The 18,330-nt window shown below is 40.3% G+C and overlaps 1 protein-coding gene across 2 annotated transcripts in view; it reads right to left on the bottom strand.

Moving 5' to 3' along the window:
• The window catches only part of cmah (cytidine monophospho-N-acetylneuraminic acid hydroxylase), a 40,696-nt gene extending 22,876 nt beyond the window's left edge, over positions 1 to 17,820 (bottom strand). Inside the window, exons 1-3 of one of the 2 annotated variants that reach the window (XM_034673094.1) lie at positions 17,661 to 17,820; positions 4,403 to 4,613; positions 4,076 to 4,167 (exon numbers count right to left, since the gene is read on the bottom strand). In XM_034673094.1, coding sequence (XP_034528985.1) covers positions 4,076 to 4,167; positions 4,403 to 4,608 — 298 coding nt within the window. In that variant the 5' untranslated portion in view covers positions 4,609 to 4,613; positions 17,661 to 17,820. Of the gene's footprint in view, positions 1 to 4,075; positions 4,168 to 4,402; positions 4,614 to 17,660 lie in introns of those variants that run through there. The other variant, XM_034673095.1, reaches the window with a different exon arrangement.
• Positions 17,821 to 18,330: the final 510 nt, after the last annotated feature.

The raw sequence follows: 18,330 nt of genomic DNA, 5'->3' as shown, positions 1-18,330 counted from the left end.
TTAATGTTTTCAACCAGGAAAAGCCGGGGCCCCGTGGAATTCAGGTAGCCTCCTCAATTCCTCTGTTGGCAGGGAATAGAAAAAGGGTAAATCTGCTAAGAAACAGAAGATACTCGACTAAATCTGCCAACTTGTTAAATGTAGCTCCAATTCCTCGTCAGCCACAAACAGCTGTAAAAAATAACACAACTGGTTTTAACTCACTAAACTTAGCTTTATTAAATATCAGGTCTCTGGGAGGCAAATCTTTTTTAATAAATGATTTTATTATTAAACATAATCTCAATTTTATGTTTTTAACGGAGAGTTGGTTAGACCAAGATAACAGTGCAGCTGTACACATTGAATCATGCCCTCCAAACTTCTCTTTCATGAGTGAGACTAGAACGCATAAAAAAGGAGGAGGTGTTAATATAATTTCTAATGAGTTATTCAAATGCAAGCAGGTGCTTTATGGAAATTTCACTTCTTTTGAATATGTGGCTCTTCAGTTAAATACATCCTCTCAGTCTATATTTCTTAATATTTACAGACCACCTAAATACTGTACTGATTTCTTTGATAACCTTGTTGAACTACTGTCTCTTATCTGCACTGACTTTGATTCTGTTTTAATTGTTGGTGATTTTAACATCCATGTTGACAAACCTGAGGACAGAGTGACTGAAGAACTGTTATGTCCTTGACAACTTTGGACTCACTCAGCATGTGACGCAGCCCACACACAACAGGGGCCACATCCTAGACTTGGTTATCTCCAAGGGTCTAAACATTTCCAAGGTTCTGGTATCTGATGTTGCTCTCTCTGATCACTGCTGTGTTTTCTTTGAAAGTGATTTATCTGTGAACACTAATGTTCAAACTGAGGTTATCTCAAAACGTTACATTACTGAAAGTACCAGTGATTATTTATTCAGGCTTTCTCTTCCATAACCCCCTTCTCTAGGTTCTCTGCAAATGAACTTGTAGAAGATTTCACTTTAAAAATTACAAATATTATTGATTCCATTGCACCAACTAAAGTAAAAGTGGTCTGCAATAAGAAAAAATCGCCTTGGAGGAATACCATGCAGGTCAAACATGAAAAAAAGGAATGTCGAAAAGCTGAGCGCAGGTGGCGTAAAACAAAGCTTCAGGTTCATTATGACATTTATAAAGAAAGACTTCACATGTTTAATCTAGAACTTAAAAAGTCAAGGCAGACCTTCTTCTCAGACATTATCACCAAAAACAAAGATAATGCATGCGCCCTGTTTGCTACAGTCGACAGGCTAACAAACCCCCCTGTGCCAGTGGCCTCTGAACACTTATCTACCAAGGCCTGCAATGAATTTGCATTCTTCTTCACTGCCAAAATTCAGAAAATCAGACAAGCAGTCAGCACTACTGTACGAGGTACTGGGAATGTGTTATCTGTGTGTCCACCAAAAAACAACTCAATCACTATGACACAATTTAATCCAATAAATTACAAAAACCTACAAGATATAATACAGCATTTGAAATCCTCATCCTGCTGCCTTGATATTCTACCATCACCATTTTTCAAAAAGGTTTCAGACTGCATGACCTTAGATCTGCTTCAAATTGTCAACATGTCTCTTCTTTCAGGTGTCTTCCCCCAGGCCATGAAAACAGCAGTAATTAAACCCCTCCTGAAGAACTATAGGCCGATATCAAACCTCCCTTTTTTAAGTAAAATTATTGAAAAAGCTGTTTTTCAACGATTGAACAATTATCTAATGATAAATGACTGTTTTGATGTCTTCCAATCAGGATTCCGATCACATCACAGCACAGAGACCGCTCTAGTCAAGGTCCTCAATGATATTCATTTAAACACAGACAATGGCAAAATTTCAGTTTTGGTATCACTTGATCTTAGTGCTGCTTTTGACACAGTTGACCACAAGATACTACTGGACAGACTTGAAAACTGGGTGGGACTCTCTGGTGCAGTACTAAATTGGCTTAAGTCCTATTTAAATGACCGGGACTATTTTGTGTCTATAGGTAAATACACATCTGAGCGGATGAAAATCGTATGTGGAGTACCTCAGGGATCCATTCTGGGGCCTCTACTATTCAACATCTACATGCTCCCCTTAGGTCAGATAATAAGAAACAACCAAATAAAATACCATAGCTATGCAGATGACACACACATTTACATCACCATATCACCAGGGGATTATAGTCCCATACAAACACTGAGTAAATGCATTGAACAAATCAATGACTGGACGAGCCAGAACTTTCTTCAGTTAAACAAAGAAAAAACTGAAATGATTGTTTTTGGAGCCAAGGAAGAAAGGTTAAAGGTTACTGCTCAGCTCCAATCTGCAATGATGAAATGTTCAAACCAAGCCAGAAACCTTGGTGTAGTCATAGACTCAGACCTTCATTTCAGCAGCCACATTAAGACAATTACAAAGTCCGCCTACTATCACCTTAAGAATATATCAAGGATTAAAGGACTTATGTCTCAGCAGGATGCAGAAAAACTCGTCCATGCATTTATCTTTAGCAGACTAGACTACTGTAACGGGGTCTTTACAGGACTCCCTAAAAAGTCCATCAGACGACTGCAGCTCATACAGAATGCTGCTGCTCGAGTCCTAACAAGGACCAAAAAAGTAGACCACATCACTCCAGTTCTTAGATCCCTACACTGGCTTCCTGTCTGTCAGAGAATATACTTTAAAATCCTGCTGATGGTTTATAAAGCACTGAATAGTTTAGGCCCAAAATACATTGCTGATCTGCTACTACTTTATGAACCACCTCGACCTCTGAGGTCATCAGGTACTGGTCTGCTTTCAGTTCCTAGAGTCAGAACGAAACATGGTGAAGCAGCGTTTAGTCATTATGCTCCACATATCTGGAACACACTCCCTGAAAGCTGTAGGTCTGCTCCAACTCTCACCTCTTTTAAATCAAAGACTAAGACTTTTTTATTTGCCACTGCCTTCCTATCTTAGATTATTTTAACCCACTTTAAATTAAAAATGTAATGTAATTTTTAATATGTTTCTAATTTTCCTTTTCTTTTCTGTTTTATCATATTTGTCATTTTAATTGTGTTCTTTTATGCCTGTCTGAATGTCTCCAATGCTTTTAATGTTTTAATGTAAAGCACATTGAGTTGCCCTCGTGTATGAAATGCGCTATACAAATAAAGCTGCCTTGCCTTGCCTTGCCTTGCCTTGCCTTGCCTTGCCTTGCCTTGCCTTGCCTTGCCTTGCCTTGCCTTGCCTTGCCTTGCCTTGCCTTGCCTTGCCTTGCCTTGCCTGTGCTTTGCCTGTGCTTTGCATGCATTTGAATGGACCAATTTGGCTTCCTCTGTGACAACAAACATTGCAGACTTAATCTAACCACAAACCTGTGGTTTGAACTTTGAAGCTCTTTTTGTCTCACTGGAAACTGGGCCACCATATGATCATCATCATCATCATCACCTGCGCCCTGCTCCTCTCCCTACGCTCCACCTTCCACCTGTGGCTGCATGATAGTTTTTTCTGCTGCAGCACATGTTGAAGCTCACGTAGCTCATTTTCATGATTATGGGAAGCCAAGATGATGAAATTTGATGAACTGCCTAGCACTCAGGGGATGCTTTCCAGGAAGTGTTATGACTGTTTCAGTAGCTGGTCTCAACAGGATGTGATCTTGTCTACATTAAAAAGAGATGCTCGATTCACACAAACACACAGGGATAGATGCAGAGGAGACAATGTTGCACAAAATGTTATATGAATAAATAGCATCACTGACCTGCAACCAGCTTGATTTATCACAACCTTTCTTCAACTGAAGTTCAGCGGACTAGAGAGCTGTGCAAGTAACTTCATCCACCAAGTACTTTAACTTTCTTGCACCTACTTTGGCGTCCTGCAAGCCGTCTATTCTCTAGATCCTAAGCCTGTGAGACTCACGGCTCAAAGCTGTGGTCTTAATGGTTTATTCTGCCAACATGCACCCCACAGTAAAAATGAAACCATCATTCAGCCGATATTCTTCCTGTGTGAAGCCAACATAAAAGCAAGTACTTAACAGAAGCAACGTCAGAACTCACCAAGCTCATCCTGCAAGAAGCTGTCCGGTGGATTGACATACTCCATCGATGACACATTCAGTTTCCAGTTGTGTTTGGTGCATTTAACAGTCCTGCAAGAGCAGAGAACAAAAAGCACTTTAGCATCTCTGAGGCTAAGAGCAGTTTTTAGAGAAGTAGAAGCAGAACATCACAAGAAACATATCCAGTCTGCATCACGCTTTTCCTTGTTAGTTCTTTCTCAATAATTCATTCTGATGGCTTTATTCTTTGACTTTGACTACTTCAATCTAAGTCAGCAACCATGACGCAGCTCTCATGGGTGAAAGCTCCACCTTCTGATCTCACCTGCCATCCAGGTCTTCGATGTCTTTGATGAATAACCCTCCCTGATGTTTGCATTGGTTCTTGCATGCTTTAATGCCATCGTCGCTCTTGTAAATGATGAAACATTTTCCGTCCTCCGGGCTTTTCTTGAAATTGATTCCTTCTTTGAGCGTGCCGACTGCTTCAGCGTCCAGTGTCAGCAGCGTCTTTGCTCTCTGAGAAGTCATTTTACCTAAAAGCATCAGAGCAATCAAACACGTTGGCACAGAGAAGCTAGGATGAAAACACATCTTCTAGAGCTGTTGATCTATTTTGCATTTCTGAACCAAGACTAAAAAGCAAAAGGCGAAACCCGTCACCACTTTCGACCTCTTAATTCTTGCTATGTTTATTCTTCCGCTCCTTTCAGGTGAGCCATGTGAATCTCATTGTGACCACCATTATTTTTCTGAAGTTGGAGCCATGATTCTTGCCCTGAAATCTGAAAGGATATTGCTGTTTGCCATAGATGTGTTTGGTGAGCAGGAAAGTTTGCATAGGGTGGGGCTGCGTAGCTGTCTGTAATCCAAACCATTTAGATGGTGAAAGAGCAAATGCCTCTACTGAGTGCATGCAAACTTTAATATCTTCCGGGATATTTGGCTCCAGACTTCTGTTACCATTCGGCCCTGGCATTTTGATATTTGACTTTGGACTCCATATTGAGTGCCGTAACGCTATAATGTCAACAACCCTATAACAAGTCTGTGGGAAAACAGCAGGGTGGTTTCTGGATACAAGATGAGCTTCTGAGGCACAATGCATTCTCAAAATATGAAGCCCATGTGGAAGTGTTATAAACTGCAATTCATCGAGCATCCACCTGAGGCTGGCTGCAGCAACACCGGAAACCACCCATTCAAAAAAGACGATCTTTACATCAGAAATAAACATGTTTACAGCCTGGTTCAAAAAACATCTTTGGTCTGCGTAGCTAATTTCTCTATCGGCACCAAGCGGCAACCTCCGGTCTAAAAATTTTAGTCCAATGCTAAAGTGCTAAAAACTGCAGTTCATTGAGGATCCGCTTTAAGCTGGCTCTGAAAGTACCGGAAACCACATACATACCAATTCAAAAAAGCTGATCTTTACAGCTGACATGTTTACAGCCTGGTACAAAAGACCCAAATAAGGACATGACTGACTTGACTGACAGGTGGGAACACATAGCTGTTGGCTAGGAAGCTCAAACCCCGCCTCTTTACCTCACACTAAGTTAGGTTGAGTTCAGCATTTCCAATATGGCTCCCGCCGACGATTGGCTTCAAAACAGCACTAAGGAACAGGTGGGTGACATCACGGATACTACGTCCATTATTTATACAGTCTATGATTGAAACATGAGTATAGAAATCTCAACCATCATCAACCCATCTATCTTTATTTATATAGCTCCAAATCCCAACAAACGTTATCTGAAGACGTTGCAGTAGCAGAAAATAATGTCATGGATTCCAGGGACGAAGTGAGGTACAGTGAGCGCTCACCTTCATGTTGTGTGTGTTCTGTAGGACATTTCCATTCATTTGGAGGAATAGGAGAATATCTGCTCAGATGGAGATTTGATATTGTGTATCAGCCATAAAGAGATGAAAGTACACTACCATTCAAAAGTTTGGGGTCACTTAGAAATGTCCTTATTTTTGAAAGAAAAGCACTGTTTTTTTCAATGAAGATAACATTAAATTAATCAGAAATACACTCTATACATTGTTAATGTGGTAAAAGACTATTCTAGCTGCAAACGTCTGGTTTTTAATGGAATATCTACATAGGTGTATAGAGGCACATCACTCCAGTGTTCTAATGGTACTTTGTGTTTGCTAATCGTGTTAGAAAGCTAATGGATGATTAGAAACACCTTGAAAACCCATGTGCAGTTACGTTAGCACAGCTGAAAACGGTTTTGCTGGTTAGAGAAGCTATAAAACTGGCCTTTCTTTGAGCTAGTTGAGTATCTGGAGCATCACATTTGTGGGTTCGATTATACTCTCAGAATTGCCAGAAAAAGGGAACTTGCATATGAAACTCGACAGTCTATTCTTGTTCTTAGAAATGAAGGCTATTCCGTGCGAGAAATTGCAAAGAAACTGAACATTTCCTACAACGATGTGTACTTCCCCCTTCAGAGAACAGCACAAACAGGCTCTAACCAGAGTAGAAAGAGAAGTGGGAGGCCCCGGTGCACAACAGTACAAGAAGACAAGTACAGTAGAGTCTCTAGTTTGAGAAGTAGACGCCTCACAGGTCCTGAACTGGCAGCTTCATTAAATGGTACCCGCAAAACGCCAGTGTCAATGTCTACAGTGAAGAGGCGACTCCGAGATGCTGGCCTTCTTGGCAGAGTGGCAAAGAAAACGCCATATCTGAGACTGGCCAATAAAAGGAAAAGATTAATATGGGCAAAAGAACACAGACATTGGACAGAGGAAGATTGGAAAAAAGTGTTATGGACAGACGAATCAAAGTTTCAGGTGTTTGGATCACACAGAAGAAGATTAGTGAGATACAGAACAAGTGAAAAGATGCTTGAAGAGTGCCTAACGCAATCTGTTAAGCATGGTAGAGGTAATGTGATGGTCTGGGGCTCCTTTGGTGCAGGTAAAGTGGGAGATTTGTACAAGATAAAAGGGATTTTGAATAAGGAAGGCTATCACTCAATTTTGCAACGCCATGCCATACCCTGTGGACAGCGCTTGATTGGAGCCAATTTCCTCCTACAACAGGACAATGACCCAAAGCACACTTCCAAATTATGCAAGAACTATTTAGGGAAGAAGCAGGCAGCTGGTATTCTGTCTGTAATGGAGTGGACAGCGCAGTCACCAGATCTCAACCCCATTGAGCTGTTGTGGGAGCAGCTTGACCTTATGGTACGCAAGAAGTGTCCATCAAGCCAATCCAACTTATGGGAGGTGCTTCAGGAAGCATGGGGTGAAATTTCTTCAGATTCCCTCAACAACTTAACAGCTAGAATGCCAAAGGTCTGCAATGCTGTAATTGCTGCAAAGGGAGCATTCTTTGATGAAAGCAAAGTTTGAAGGACAAAATTATTATTTCAAATAAAAATCATTATTTCTAACCTTGTCAATGTCTTGACTATATTTTCTTTTCATTTTTCAACTCATTTGATAAATAAAAGTGTGAGTTTTCATGGAAAACACAAAATTGTCTGGGTGACCCCAAACTTTTAAACGGTAGTGTAACTGTTCCAAGGGTTGTTACTGAAGGGAAGGTGACTGAAGGAGGAATGCGCCACCATGCTATGGTTCTGGAGTAGTGTGTTGCATAGAGAGGACAGTTGGCACCAACAAACAGTAGTGTTGGAATGAAACGCCAACTCCAACAACAGGGAAGTAGACCCCTTATTGCTAACATAGTGCCAACATCTGCATTCAGTCAAGCATGCTCGCCTAATCAGTGGCGACCAACTGATGTTCACGTTGACATGAGCAAGCGCAAAAAAATGGAGACACACCCCTGAATGAACAACTGTCTCTAGAAGGGTTGTGGAATTTCAGTTTTCTGTCTGTCCCTCTTTCTTTGTGAAGTAATGACGGTCATATGTCAGTTGTGTGAAGACAGAGAGAGAGAGAGAGAGAGAGAGAGAGAGAGAGAGAGAGAGAGAGCACACACATCAAAGCTGTGCACACACGCGTTGAAAATAAGCACATAGACCTCGAAAGTGTGCACATTCAGATCAAATAAGCGATGAAAATGTGCACATACACATTGATTGAAAGGTCTTCTAGAAAGTGCCCTTCTAGCATCTAGTGGGCACTTTTTTTTAACATTTATACATTGGTTGGGTATCCAGAGGGCTCTTTTTTTTTAACATTTATACATTGGTTGGGTATCCAGAGGGCTCTTTTTTTTAACATTTATACATTGGTGGGGCATCTAGTTGGCACTTTTTTAGGTTTTATACATTTGAGGGGCATCCAGAGGGCAATTTTTCTGTTTTATACGTTTGAGGGGCACCTAGGGCACTTTTTTTTTTTTTTTAACATTTATACATTAGAAGAGCTTCTAGAGCCTGAGTCTGCACAGGAGGTGCAGAAGTCTCTTTCAGCAGCCTTCCTGTTCCACTGATCTTGAGGAAAAAACTTTCAATGTCTATGTGCATATTTCAATTGTGTAGTGAACACAGTAGATGGTTCTGATGTGTGGGTGGGACGTAACTTTACCCCAGAACTCTACAAGCTGGGTTGACTGTTTTTTTTAACAGCCATGTTTTTTTGTTAAGTCCTCTCCATAATATAAACGTCAGCAGGGCTTTTGTCTGCACTGCATCGTCAATCTGACAGCCCGATGGATGGGTTATGTGTATTGTGTCAAACTTTAATTTTTCATTTTAGCTTGATGATAAGGAAGAAGTGTTTCAAGTTAAAGTCCTTTATTCATGACTGGACTCATCTTTAAAGTGTTTGATCATCACTGAAATCTTTGCATCGCATAGACAGTATGGGTAAGGTACTTGTCTGTGTATTGAAGTATCTGATAGTTAATAAGTAACTGACGTAAAATAAGTCAAGGAGAAACCTATGCTGTCCCAGACGTTCAAGGAATTTTGGTTGAGACCCCCTTCCAATTTAGTGACATGCATGGACAAGTTTTGTAACCCTTAGGCTAGCAGAGCCCAGGAGAGTATAATAAATAACTAGAGGTTGAGATAAGTTTGGGCTTGGTAGTAGGCTATGTCATTGGTTCGCAGACCTATAAAAGGTGCTGGTCAACAGCATTCTGGGAGTCAGCAGATTTGCAGAGCTGTTCTCCCAGGCATTCCGCGGTGCTTGTTCGATACTGGTATTGTTTTCTTGCAATAAACGTATTACTATGCAAGCAAGCCAGTGTCACGAAGATTCCTTCTGCATCTACACATCACGGGCGGTCAAGTTGGCGTTTTCGGCAAGGATCTGTTGTGGCCTCCTCCAGCGAGCGCTGCAGTCTCATCACATCTATTCCTCTACCACATTTGACGTCAGGGCGAGTGTTTTACTCACAAAAATTGTGGCACTGGTTCGTGCGTTGGGACTGTGTGTTCGTCTGGTAGGCTACACTGTACTAAATTATCTTGCGCGGGTATACTGTGATGTGTTGATGTTTGAAGCTATACTTTGTCTAAATTTGGGGTAGAGAAATAAATAAAAAGAAGTTATAATGATAAGAAGATTGAGAAAAGAAGATTGAAATAAGAAGATTGAAGTGATTAATATGTAGAATAGCAAGAAACGAGTAACGGAGAGTGAGCTAAATAATCATGCAAGATTAATGAAGAACAGGGCCCGTATCTTCTTAACGGTAAGTCATGTATAAATTAGTGACTTCCTGAAAGTTTGGCTAAAAGATATAGTTAAATTTGTGGTGAAAAAAGTGGAAATGACAGCCCTGGGCCCAGGGAAATTGGCAAATAAAATATAGATAAAAGGAAAATGAAGATAGAAGATAAAATATAGATAAAAGGAAAGAAAAGATAGAAGATAAAAGAGTGACAAGAAATAAGTGAGATGACCATTTGCTTTTGAAGAAGCTTGGCCAAAGTTTAAAGATGTTTGATGAAGATAAAAGAAAAGGAGAAGAATTCAACTTAAGGTAGGATTGAAAATAAGTCAGGGAAAGATAGAAAAAAGAGAGGGAGTTGACTTAATGGTAGGAATAAAGTTTTAAGAGTGTAAGCCAGGGAAAGATAGACAAATTAAAGAGATACCTTCCTTTTTGATAGGAATGTATAGTGTGAGCGCTTTGTGAGGAGGTAGGAGAAGCATGCTGGAGGACTGTGTGTGAAGAATGTGTGTGTATGCATACCTGTGTGTGTGTGTCTCTGTGTGTGTGAGGAGTTATAAATCTCTCACTCTCTCTTTCTGCTTCTTTCCTATTTTTTTAAAGGGTTTTCTTGTTTCTTTCTAAGGGGTATAGAACTAGTTTAATAGAAGTGGACTAATTGAAGGTGTTGTGCTAAAGCTTGAATTGAATTGCATATATATATATGTTTGAATTCAGGTGGCAGCATAATACTGGCAAATTGTCCAGGGATTTTTTGTCTCTAAATAAGTCATTGTTGCAGGAAGATTTGAATTGTTTTTGAACGTAAGTCTGTTAACCTTTTGAGGAACAAGCAGTTTGAACATCACTGAAACTGGAACCTTGCATAAAGACAAAAATCAGGTCTGCTGGAGGTCATAAAACTTTAGTGGTCAATAAAACACTTATTGATACATAGACGTCTTAATAAATAAATATATAGATATAGGAGATTGAGTAAAACTATATGAGCCTCTAGGATAAGAGGACGTTTTTAAATCTAATAAAATGAGCCTTTGATATATGAGGACGTTTGTACATTTGCAATGAGCCTTTTGCTGAAGTCTAAAGGCTGATTTATACTTCTGCGTCGACTCGACGGCGTAGCCTACGCCGTAGGTCCGCGTAGCTGCCGTACCTACGCAGAGGCCTACGCATGTAGCTGACGTGCACCTCCTCCAAAATGTAACTACGCGTAGAGCCGACGCGGACCGCAAGCTCTGTGATTGGTCCGCTCGACGGCTTTGTCTTTCCCGCATTCACAGCACTTCCGGGATCCCGGACATCGGCCACACATCGGCCGTGTATTTCATCTCCTCCTCTCTATTCTTCATGTAATCATGTCTGTATGATAAACAGCAACATGTATCAGCTGTAGATTAACATAACACGCTCTGAATCGATGTGGAAAAGTAAACAGAGATCGTAGCAGGACCGGAAGCAGGCGACCGGCTATCAGAGAGACCGCACTGCCCTCAGGCGTTTCGGCGGAGAATTGCTGCGCGACACGGACACACCGACGCACAAGTATGTGGGGCTCATGTCCGCGTCAGCCCCTGCTGCGTAGGGGCGACGCAGAAGTATAAATCAGCCTTAAGGAGTGATGAGATCAGAAAAGGATGTTTTGTATAAACAAACATGAATGAGAATCTAAAAGCAAAAAGTGAGGAGAAAATCTACTGCTGAAGTCTATCTTGGCTGTAAAGTCAGTTTTGATTCTTTGTGTGAAGTTGATAAGGAGAAATTTGCTGAGGTGTGGTCTCTTTTCTCTGTGCCTGTGTGTGCTGTGCCTTCCCTTGTACGATAAGAAGGGGAGGAGGTAACAGAAAGCCCATATCAAAATAAAATAACTCTTTAGAGTTTTAAGGTGTTAGACCATTAAATAGATAATTAGATATAATACATTTGAAATGCATGTAAGTGAAAAGTGAGAAATCTGTTATGAGAGTAATATGATTGATATAATAGATTTGTGTCTATTGTAATAGAGGAAAGTCCTAAGTATTGGCAGATTATGTGTGAAAGTTTCACTAAATTGTATATTGCATTGTTTATTAAGATTTAGATGATGATAAGTTACTGAACTTTTGTTTTTTCTTGTTCTATGATGCATGAGAGTTGAGGAAGATGGAAAAGATGGGATGTGTCTGAATTTGGATTCTCCAAAGGACAGACAAGAAGATAATTGACTGTTTTAAACCAAAAGGAGGTTTGCGGATGACGTGCTGACTTCAACTGAACAGGCTAGTACGATTTTATCCACAAACTCTTGCAACATGTGTCTGTGTCCACCCATTTGTGCACACACGCATTTATAGCTGATACATATTTAGCTTGTTTGCACATATAAGCTAGAAGTTTTTTCTTTTATCTGTTGCTGCTGCAAATAAGATCATTTTTTCGTTTTGCGTTACTGCAATACATATCATAATTATTTAGAAGACAAAGCTTGGCAATGGACTGACCAATTAGAATATTTAATTAATTGAGTTTAATTTACTAAGGGGGGTATAAGAGAGTTGCCACCATGTCAAAGATGAACACTAAAAATCTAAAAGTGATAACCCCAGTTGATGTGGTACAACAGAATAATCCTCTTATTAAAAGTATTTCAAAGACATCGAAAAAGTGGAGTAAACATTGGCCTGACATTGACCAGCCGTGGCAAGTGGAAGGTACTCGTAATCCAGATGTAGTTGAAACAATGCATGTGCTTGTATCTACTTACAAGACAGGACAAAAGAAAGGTAAAAAGGGACAGAAACGCAAGGAGAAGAGACAAACAGAATTAGGCATTTTGCAGTTGTCTGAACAGGAGGGACAGAAATAGTTGAAAGCTAGAAACGAAAGTAGGGAAAGGAAAGCAGAAAAAACAGAGAAAAGTGTTAAGGAAACAGAAAAGTTAATGGCTAAAGTTAAAGCGCCCTTCTCACATACGACCCCAGAGAAAGGGCCCCCACTTTACAAGAAGGACGTAAAGTTTACTGATGTTTATCCTCAGCTCCCAGTGATAAGACAGGAGAGTAATAATCACATCAAAGATCAGGATGAGGCTTTTGGAGGATATGACTGAGCAGTGAGACGGGTGTTAGCCAAGGCAGAGAAAAGCTCAGAAAAGCCAGAAACTTCAAGATATGCATTATGCTCAAGAAAGAGAGGAAAGTTACCCAATAAGATGTGTCCAGTGATTGTTCGAGGACAGAATTTGGAGTATTAACCTTTGCAGAACACGGATATATCAGATATTCTTGAAAAGTTATCTACTCTTCAGGATGGAGCACATCCTTGGATTTCAAAGCTGGAAGAGATGATGATAGGATTGCAGTTGGCCATGGGAGATATCAAGAGACTCTTACGTAGCTAACCTTTTAGGGGTTCCAGCTATGGAAGAGATCTTACAGAAGGCAGGACTTAACCGATATGTGATGACTGCAGTGAATGATCCAGAACTGTTTGCTGCAAGCAGAGGACGAATGTGGAGAGCCCTGAGAGAAACGTTTCCAACAAATGTACATCCTGATAATATTTTCATTGAGCCGTTAGGGTCACAGGAGAACCCTAGAGCTTATGTGTCAAGAGCTCATCAAGTGTGGAGAAATGTGACAGGAAATAATCCAGATTTGCACCAAATGGAGCAATCAATTTTGTGAGATAAGATACAGAAGGGGCTGCCTCAGCCAGTGAGAAGCAAACTGGCCGAAGTGGTTGGTCTAGGAAGCATGACAAAAGGTGTCTACACAGATCATATAGCTCATCAAGTGGAGCTACAAAGGAAGAAGGAGTATGATCAGCAAAAACAAGATCAGGAAACTCTTAGGAAACTTAATCAAATGCAATTAAGTAAATAATGTTAAAAAGGTGGAAAAAGTGACAATATATACAGATTCTGCGTATGCACATAATGTTTGTCACTTGTTTGGAATCAGTGTGCAAAGATCGAGGGTTTAGGAAAACGGATGGTTCTCCTATACAACATCACGCCCAGATAATGAAATTGTTGCATGCAATGAAGAAGCCTAAAGAAATAGCAATAGCTAAGTGTGCAGCACACAGAGTGGATATGTCAAGAGTTACACAAGGTAACAGAGCGGTTGCGGAGGCTGCAAAAGCAGCTACAGGAGCAGATGAATTAAACAAGATTCTTCTGGTCACTCATGAAGTGAACCAGGAAGATAAAATTACTCTCAGAGGTGTGATCTCAATGCAAGAAGCACTCAAGATTTTACTGGTCTGTGACAAAATCATGAAGGACTGCTGGTAGCACCCTCAGACCTGCTAAGTCTGATGATTTAGGAGGCACATGGTTAGCCCATGTTGCAAGGGGGGAAGTTAAGAGAAAGATCACAGAGGAGTACGGTTTTTGGGCAACATATTTGCTTGAACAAATTGATTATGTCATAGGCAGGTGCACTATCTATCTAATAAAAAACAATGTTAGGAGGGATGTAATGGTTCCTGCTGAATATATTCAAACTCTGACAGGTCCCATGTGGAATTTTGTTGATGTGATAAAACCAGTTGGAGGCAAAAAGTACATGATATTCATATAGTATAGATTTTGGCGATAATCTGAAGCTTGTCCAACGGAGCGTTAGGATGCTCAGTCTCTTGCCAAGTTTTTGTGTCGTGAAATCATAAATAAATGGGGATTTCCAGATCACTTATCCTCAGATAACGGAAAAGAGCTTGTGGATAAAACAATCATCAGTGATTCTAAAAACTAGGAATTAAATTAAGATAAAATGAAATTTGGGAATTAAGTAGCATTTAGGAGCCATGTACCATTCGCAATGCCAAAGATAATTCTGAAAAATGAAGTGTGATAAAAAACCACCTTGTTAAGATCTGCCAACAGGTGTGGTAATGCCAGGAGATAATATCCAGATGACACTACTACATAAGAATGACCAAAGCAAAGACGAGGAGGAAGTGATGGTAGAAGGAGTGATGCTTGAACAATATCCATTTTAAATATTTAACTTCCTTATAGTCTTCATATTTGATTTTGATGTTATCTTTTGACTTTTTGACGTACGATAAATTGAAATAATGTGAAAAAATGAGTATGAAGTTACTTTATTCCAATATAAAATACAACATTTGATGTTTGTTGTTTTTGCAAGATATTGGTTGGTGATTTTTCTTCCCAGGACAACAGTTGGGAGATTGAGTCGAGAGGGCCTGCTTGTCCAGAGGTCCTACAGCTTACATGAACTCAAATACCCAAAAATGGACAGTGGACTCTGAACAACAGTGACAATGGACAGAGAATCCTGAACGAAGACATCGTGTCTGACCTTTGTTGTGGAAGTTTTTGCCGTTACTTCCCGTTACTGGTGAATAATGAAATAGAGACTTCTGCCGGCCGACAAGGTTTTATTTTCTTTGCAAGGAAAAGGTCAGTCAACACCCGAGCGGTTGGAATGAAGAAAGACCTCGAACATGGGGAAAGGTGTGTTTCACACCCTTTGTCTGTTGCAGGTATCTACATCAGGGCGGGGTCCCTAAGGTGTGTTTCACACCCTTTCACACCCTTTGTCTGTTGTAGGTATCTGCACCAGGATGGGATTGTTTATTCATCAAGGAGGCTTCAGGGTCTAGACGTCACAATTTAAAACACAATGGGACCTAGTGTCTTGATGAGGGGTCAAAAGATGGGGCGTCTCGGGCAGTTGACCACAAAGAAACCGATTTTACCATTACACCTTCTGATTTGGAATAATGTTGGGAGTACATTACAATGACAGCTTATGCTGCTGAAGAACAAAAGTTTGATGTATTTGTATGTTTTCTTATTCAATTTTACGGTTTTGAATTTTGATTTGTTAGGTTGTAATCTGTGATATTGCTATTTCCGTATTATACATTAATGCATGGCAAATGCTAGTAGAATGTTTTTGATATCAATCTTAGTAAGCTATAATGTTTTGGTTTAGTTTTCTATAGCTACATGAATTACATTTGAGTGTTTATTACGGGGGATATGGATAATGAAAAATATGGGGATTTTCTATTTTTTTATTTACTTTGATAATGATGTTTTCTGATATGATGTAAATATATTGGGATCTTAGGTGTTTTCCTTTGTTCTCGATGCCTAGGGCCAGTGGTGTTAGGCAGGGCTAGGTCCAACGAAAGGTCAGATGGGATGACCAGCCTGACTTTGGACACTTTCATTTTTATTTCTGAGATTCCCAAATGTATTTGCTTGTCGTACTTTTAAATTGGTTTAAAGTTCTATAGGTGGTCGCCTTGGGCAGAGGGACCGCTGAGTGGTTTTTCCTGTCTTAAGGCTGATTTATACTTCTGCGTCGCCCTACGCAGCAGGGGCTGACGCGGACATGAGCCCCTCATACTTCTGCGTCGGTGTGTCTGTGTCGCGCAGCAATTCTCCGCCGAAACGCCTGAGGGCAGTGCGGTCTCTCTGATAGCCGGTCGCCTGCTTCCGGTCCCGCTACGATCTCTGTTTACTTTTCCACATCGATTCAGAGCGTGTTATGTTAATCTACAGCTGATACATGTTGCTGTTTATCATACAGACATGATTACATGAAGAATAGAGAGGAGGAGATGAAATACACGGCCGATGTGTGGCCGATGTCCGGGACCCCGGAAGTGCTGTGAATGCGGGAAAGACAAAGCCGTCGAGCGGACCAATCACAGAGCTTGCGGTCCGCGTCGGCTCTACGCGTAGTTACATTTTGGAGGAGGTGCACGTCAGCTACATGCGTAGGCCTCTGCGTAGGTACGGGAGCTACGCGGACCTACGGCGTAGGTTACGCCGTCGATTCGACGCAGAAGTATAAATCAGCCTTTAATTGTTTGACGGAGGTGAAAAAAACTGATCACTGCCTGACAGGTTTTTCAGGTTTTTTTACTTGTTTTTTTCGAGACAGTGTTGTCTCGAAGGGGGGATATGAAGTATCTGATATCTGATGATCTCTCCTGAAGTATCAGGAGAGTATAATAAATAACTAGAGGTTGAGATAAGTTTGGGCTTGGTAGTAGGCTATGTCATTGGTTCGCATACCTATAAAAGGTGCTGGTCAACAGCATTCTGGGAGTCAGCAGATTTGCAGAGCTGTTCTCCCAGGCATTCCGCGGTGCTTGTTCGATACTGGTATTGTTTTCTTGTAATAAACGTATTACTTTGCAAGCAAGCCAGTGTCACAAAGATTCCTTCTGCATCTACACATCTGCACTTTTTTAATATTTATGCATTGGTGGGGTATCCAGAGGGCACTTTTTAAACATGTATACATTGGTGGGGTATCCAGAGGGCACTTTTTCATGCATTTTCGACTAAAATGGTACCAGGGAAGGTAATTGTTTTATATGATGTTTTATCCTTTGTGCAGCGTCTTTGAGTTTTTAGGAAAGCGCTTTATAAATAAAATGTATTATTATTTTTATCATTATTATTACCATGACATGGATGACTGACAGTAAAGATTTATTCATCTTGAAGTTGTTGCCAGTAAAATCGCGTGTAGTTATTTTTTGTTTTATCAGGTTCACTGAGTCGCATCAGCACCCTGAATAATGTATCCACTTTATTTAGCAGAGTCCTTACATTAACTTTGGCACACACCCATTTAATATTTAGCCTATTCCCTCCATATGACGAAGTGTTATTGATGAAAAATGATATATTTCAAGTATTGTCATTATGAAGTTATGAGGAAGGAGGAGATCAGAGGAGCCTGCATGCGCAAAAATCAAGAACAAGAATAATTCAAATACTCAATTTTACTCACATACTCACACATCAGCACTTCACTGTCATACGAGTGGGGATTCTGAATAGCTTGTGCAATCACAACCTCACATTAAGTCTTCCTCTCTCATAAAAGCACAGCTTATTTAATATTATTTAAATCTCATTTATTCTGGTAAATGTGCGACCTTCCTGTAATAATGACCCAAAAAGCAGACTCACCTCCGAACAGACGAGCTGTGATCCCAGGAGCAGTCGTGGTGAGATGATCTGCGCATCGGCAGGTGCAGTGCTTTAAGTGTGGTGAAGTCAGTGGGATCAGCTGCCCCTGCGCGTCACGCTAGGAGATGCGTGCCCCCCAAGCGCCACACTCCTACTTCCCGTCTGACCTCATGGTGAAATCTAAAGTTTCATCTTTCAAGACATCTTTTTAAGATTATGTGATCTCTTTTTCCCATCATCCTCTGAAATATTTAGAATTTATTGTGTCATAGTTTAAATCAGTAGATTGTACGGAAGAGGATTAGGGCCACTGAAAAAAAAAAAAAGGGTCAAAAGATTTTTTTTATTATTATTATTCTGAGAAAAAAGTCAGAATTCTGACTTTAAAGTCTTTTTTCTGAGATTAAAGACTTTTTTCTCAGAATAATAATAAAAAAAAATAATTTTTGACTCTTTTTTTTTTTTTTTCCAGTGGCCCTAATCCTCTTCCGTAAGATTGATTGTTTGAAGTTTGAAGTTTTAATTTTATTATTGTGTCATGCATACAATCATATGCGCAGCCCGCATCTACAAGACACCATACATTCGTCCAGTCCAGGGTCAGAGCGCACAGCACGATCATTTCTCGTAAGGAAACTGAGGGAGAAAATTATAGCAGAATAAAAGATAA

The sequence above is a fragment of the Notolabrus celidotus genome, chromosome 21 (assembly GCF_009762535.1).
Source record: "Notolabrus celidotus isolate fNotCel1 chromosome 21, fNotCel1.pri, whole genome shotgun sequence".
NCBI classification, from domain to species: domain Eukaryota; kingdom Metazoa; phylum Chordata; class Actinopteri; order Labriformes; family Labridae; genus Notolabrus; species Notolabrus celidotus.
Note: the sequence above shows the minus strand (reverse complement) of the source record. Positions and strands in the feature narration are given on the sequence as shown.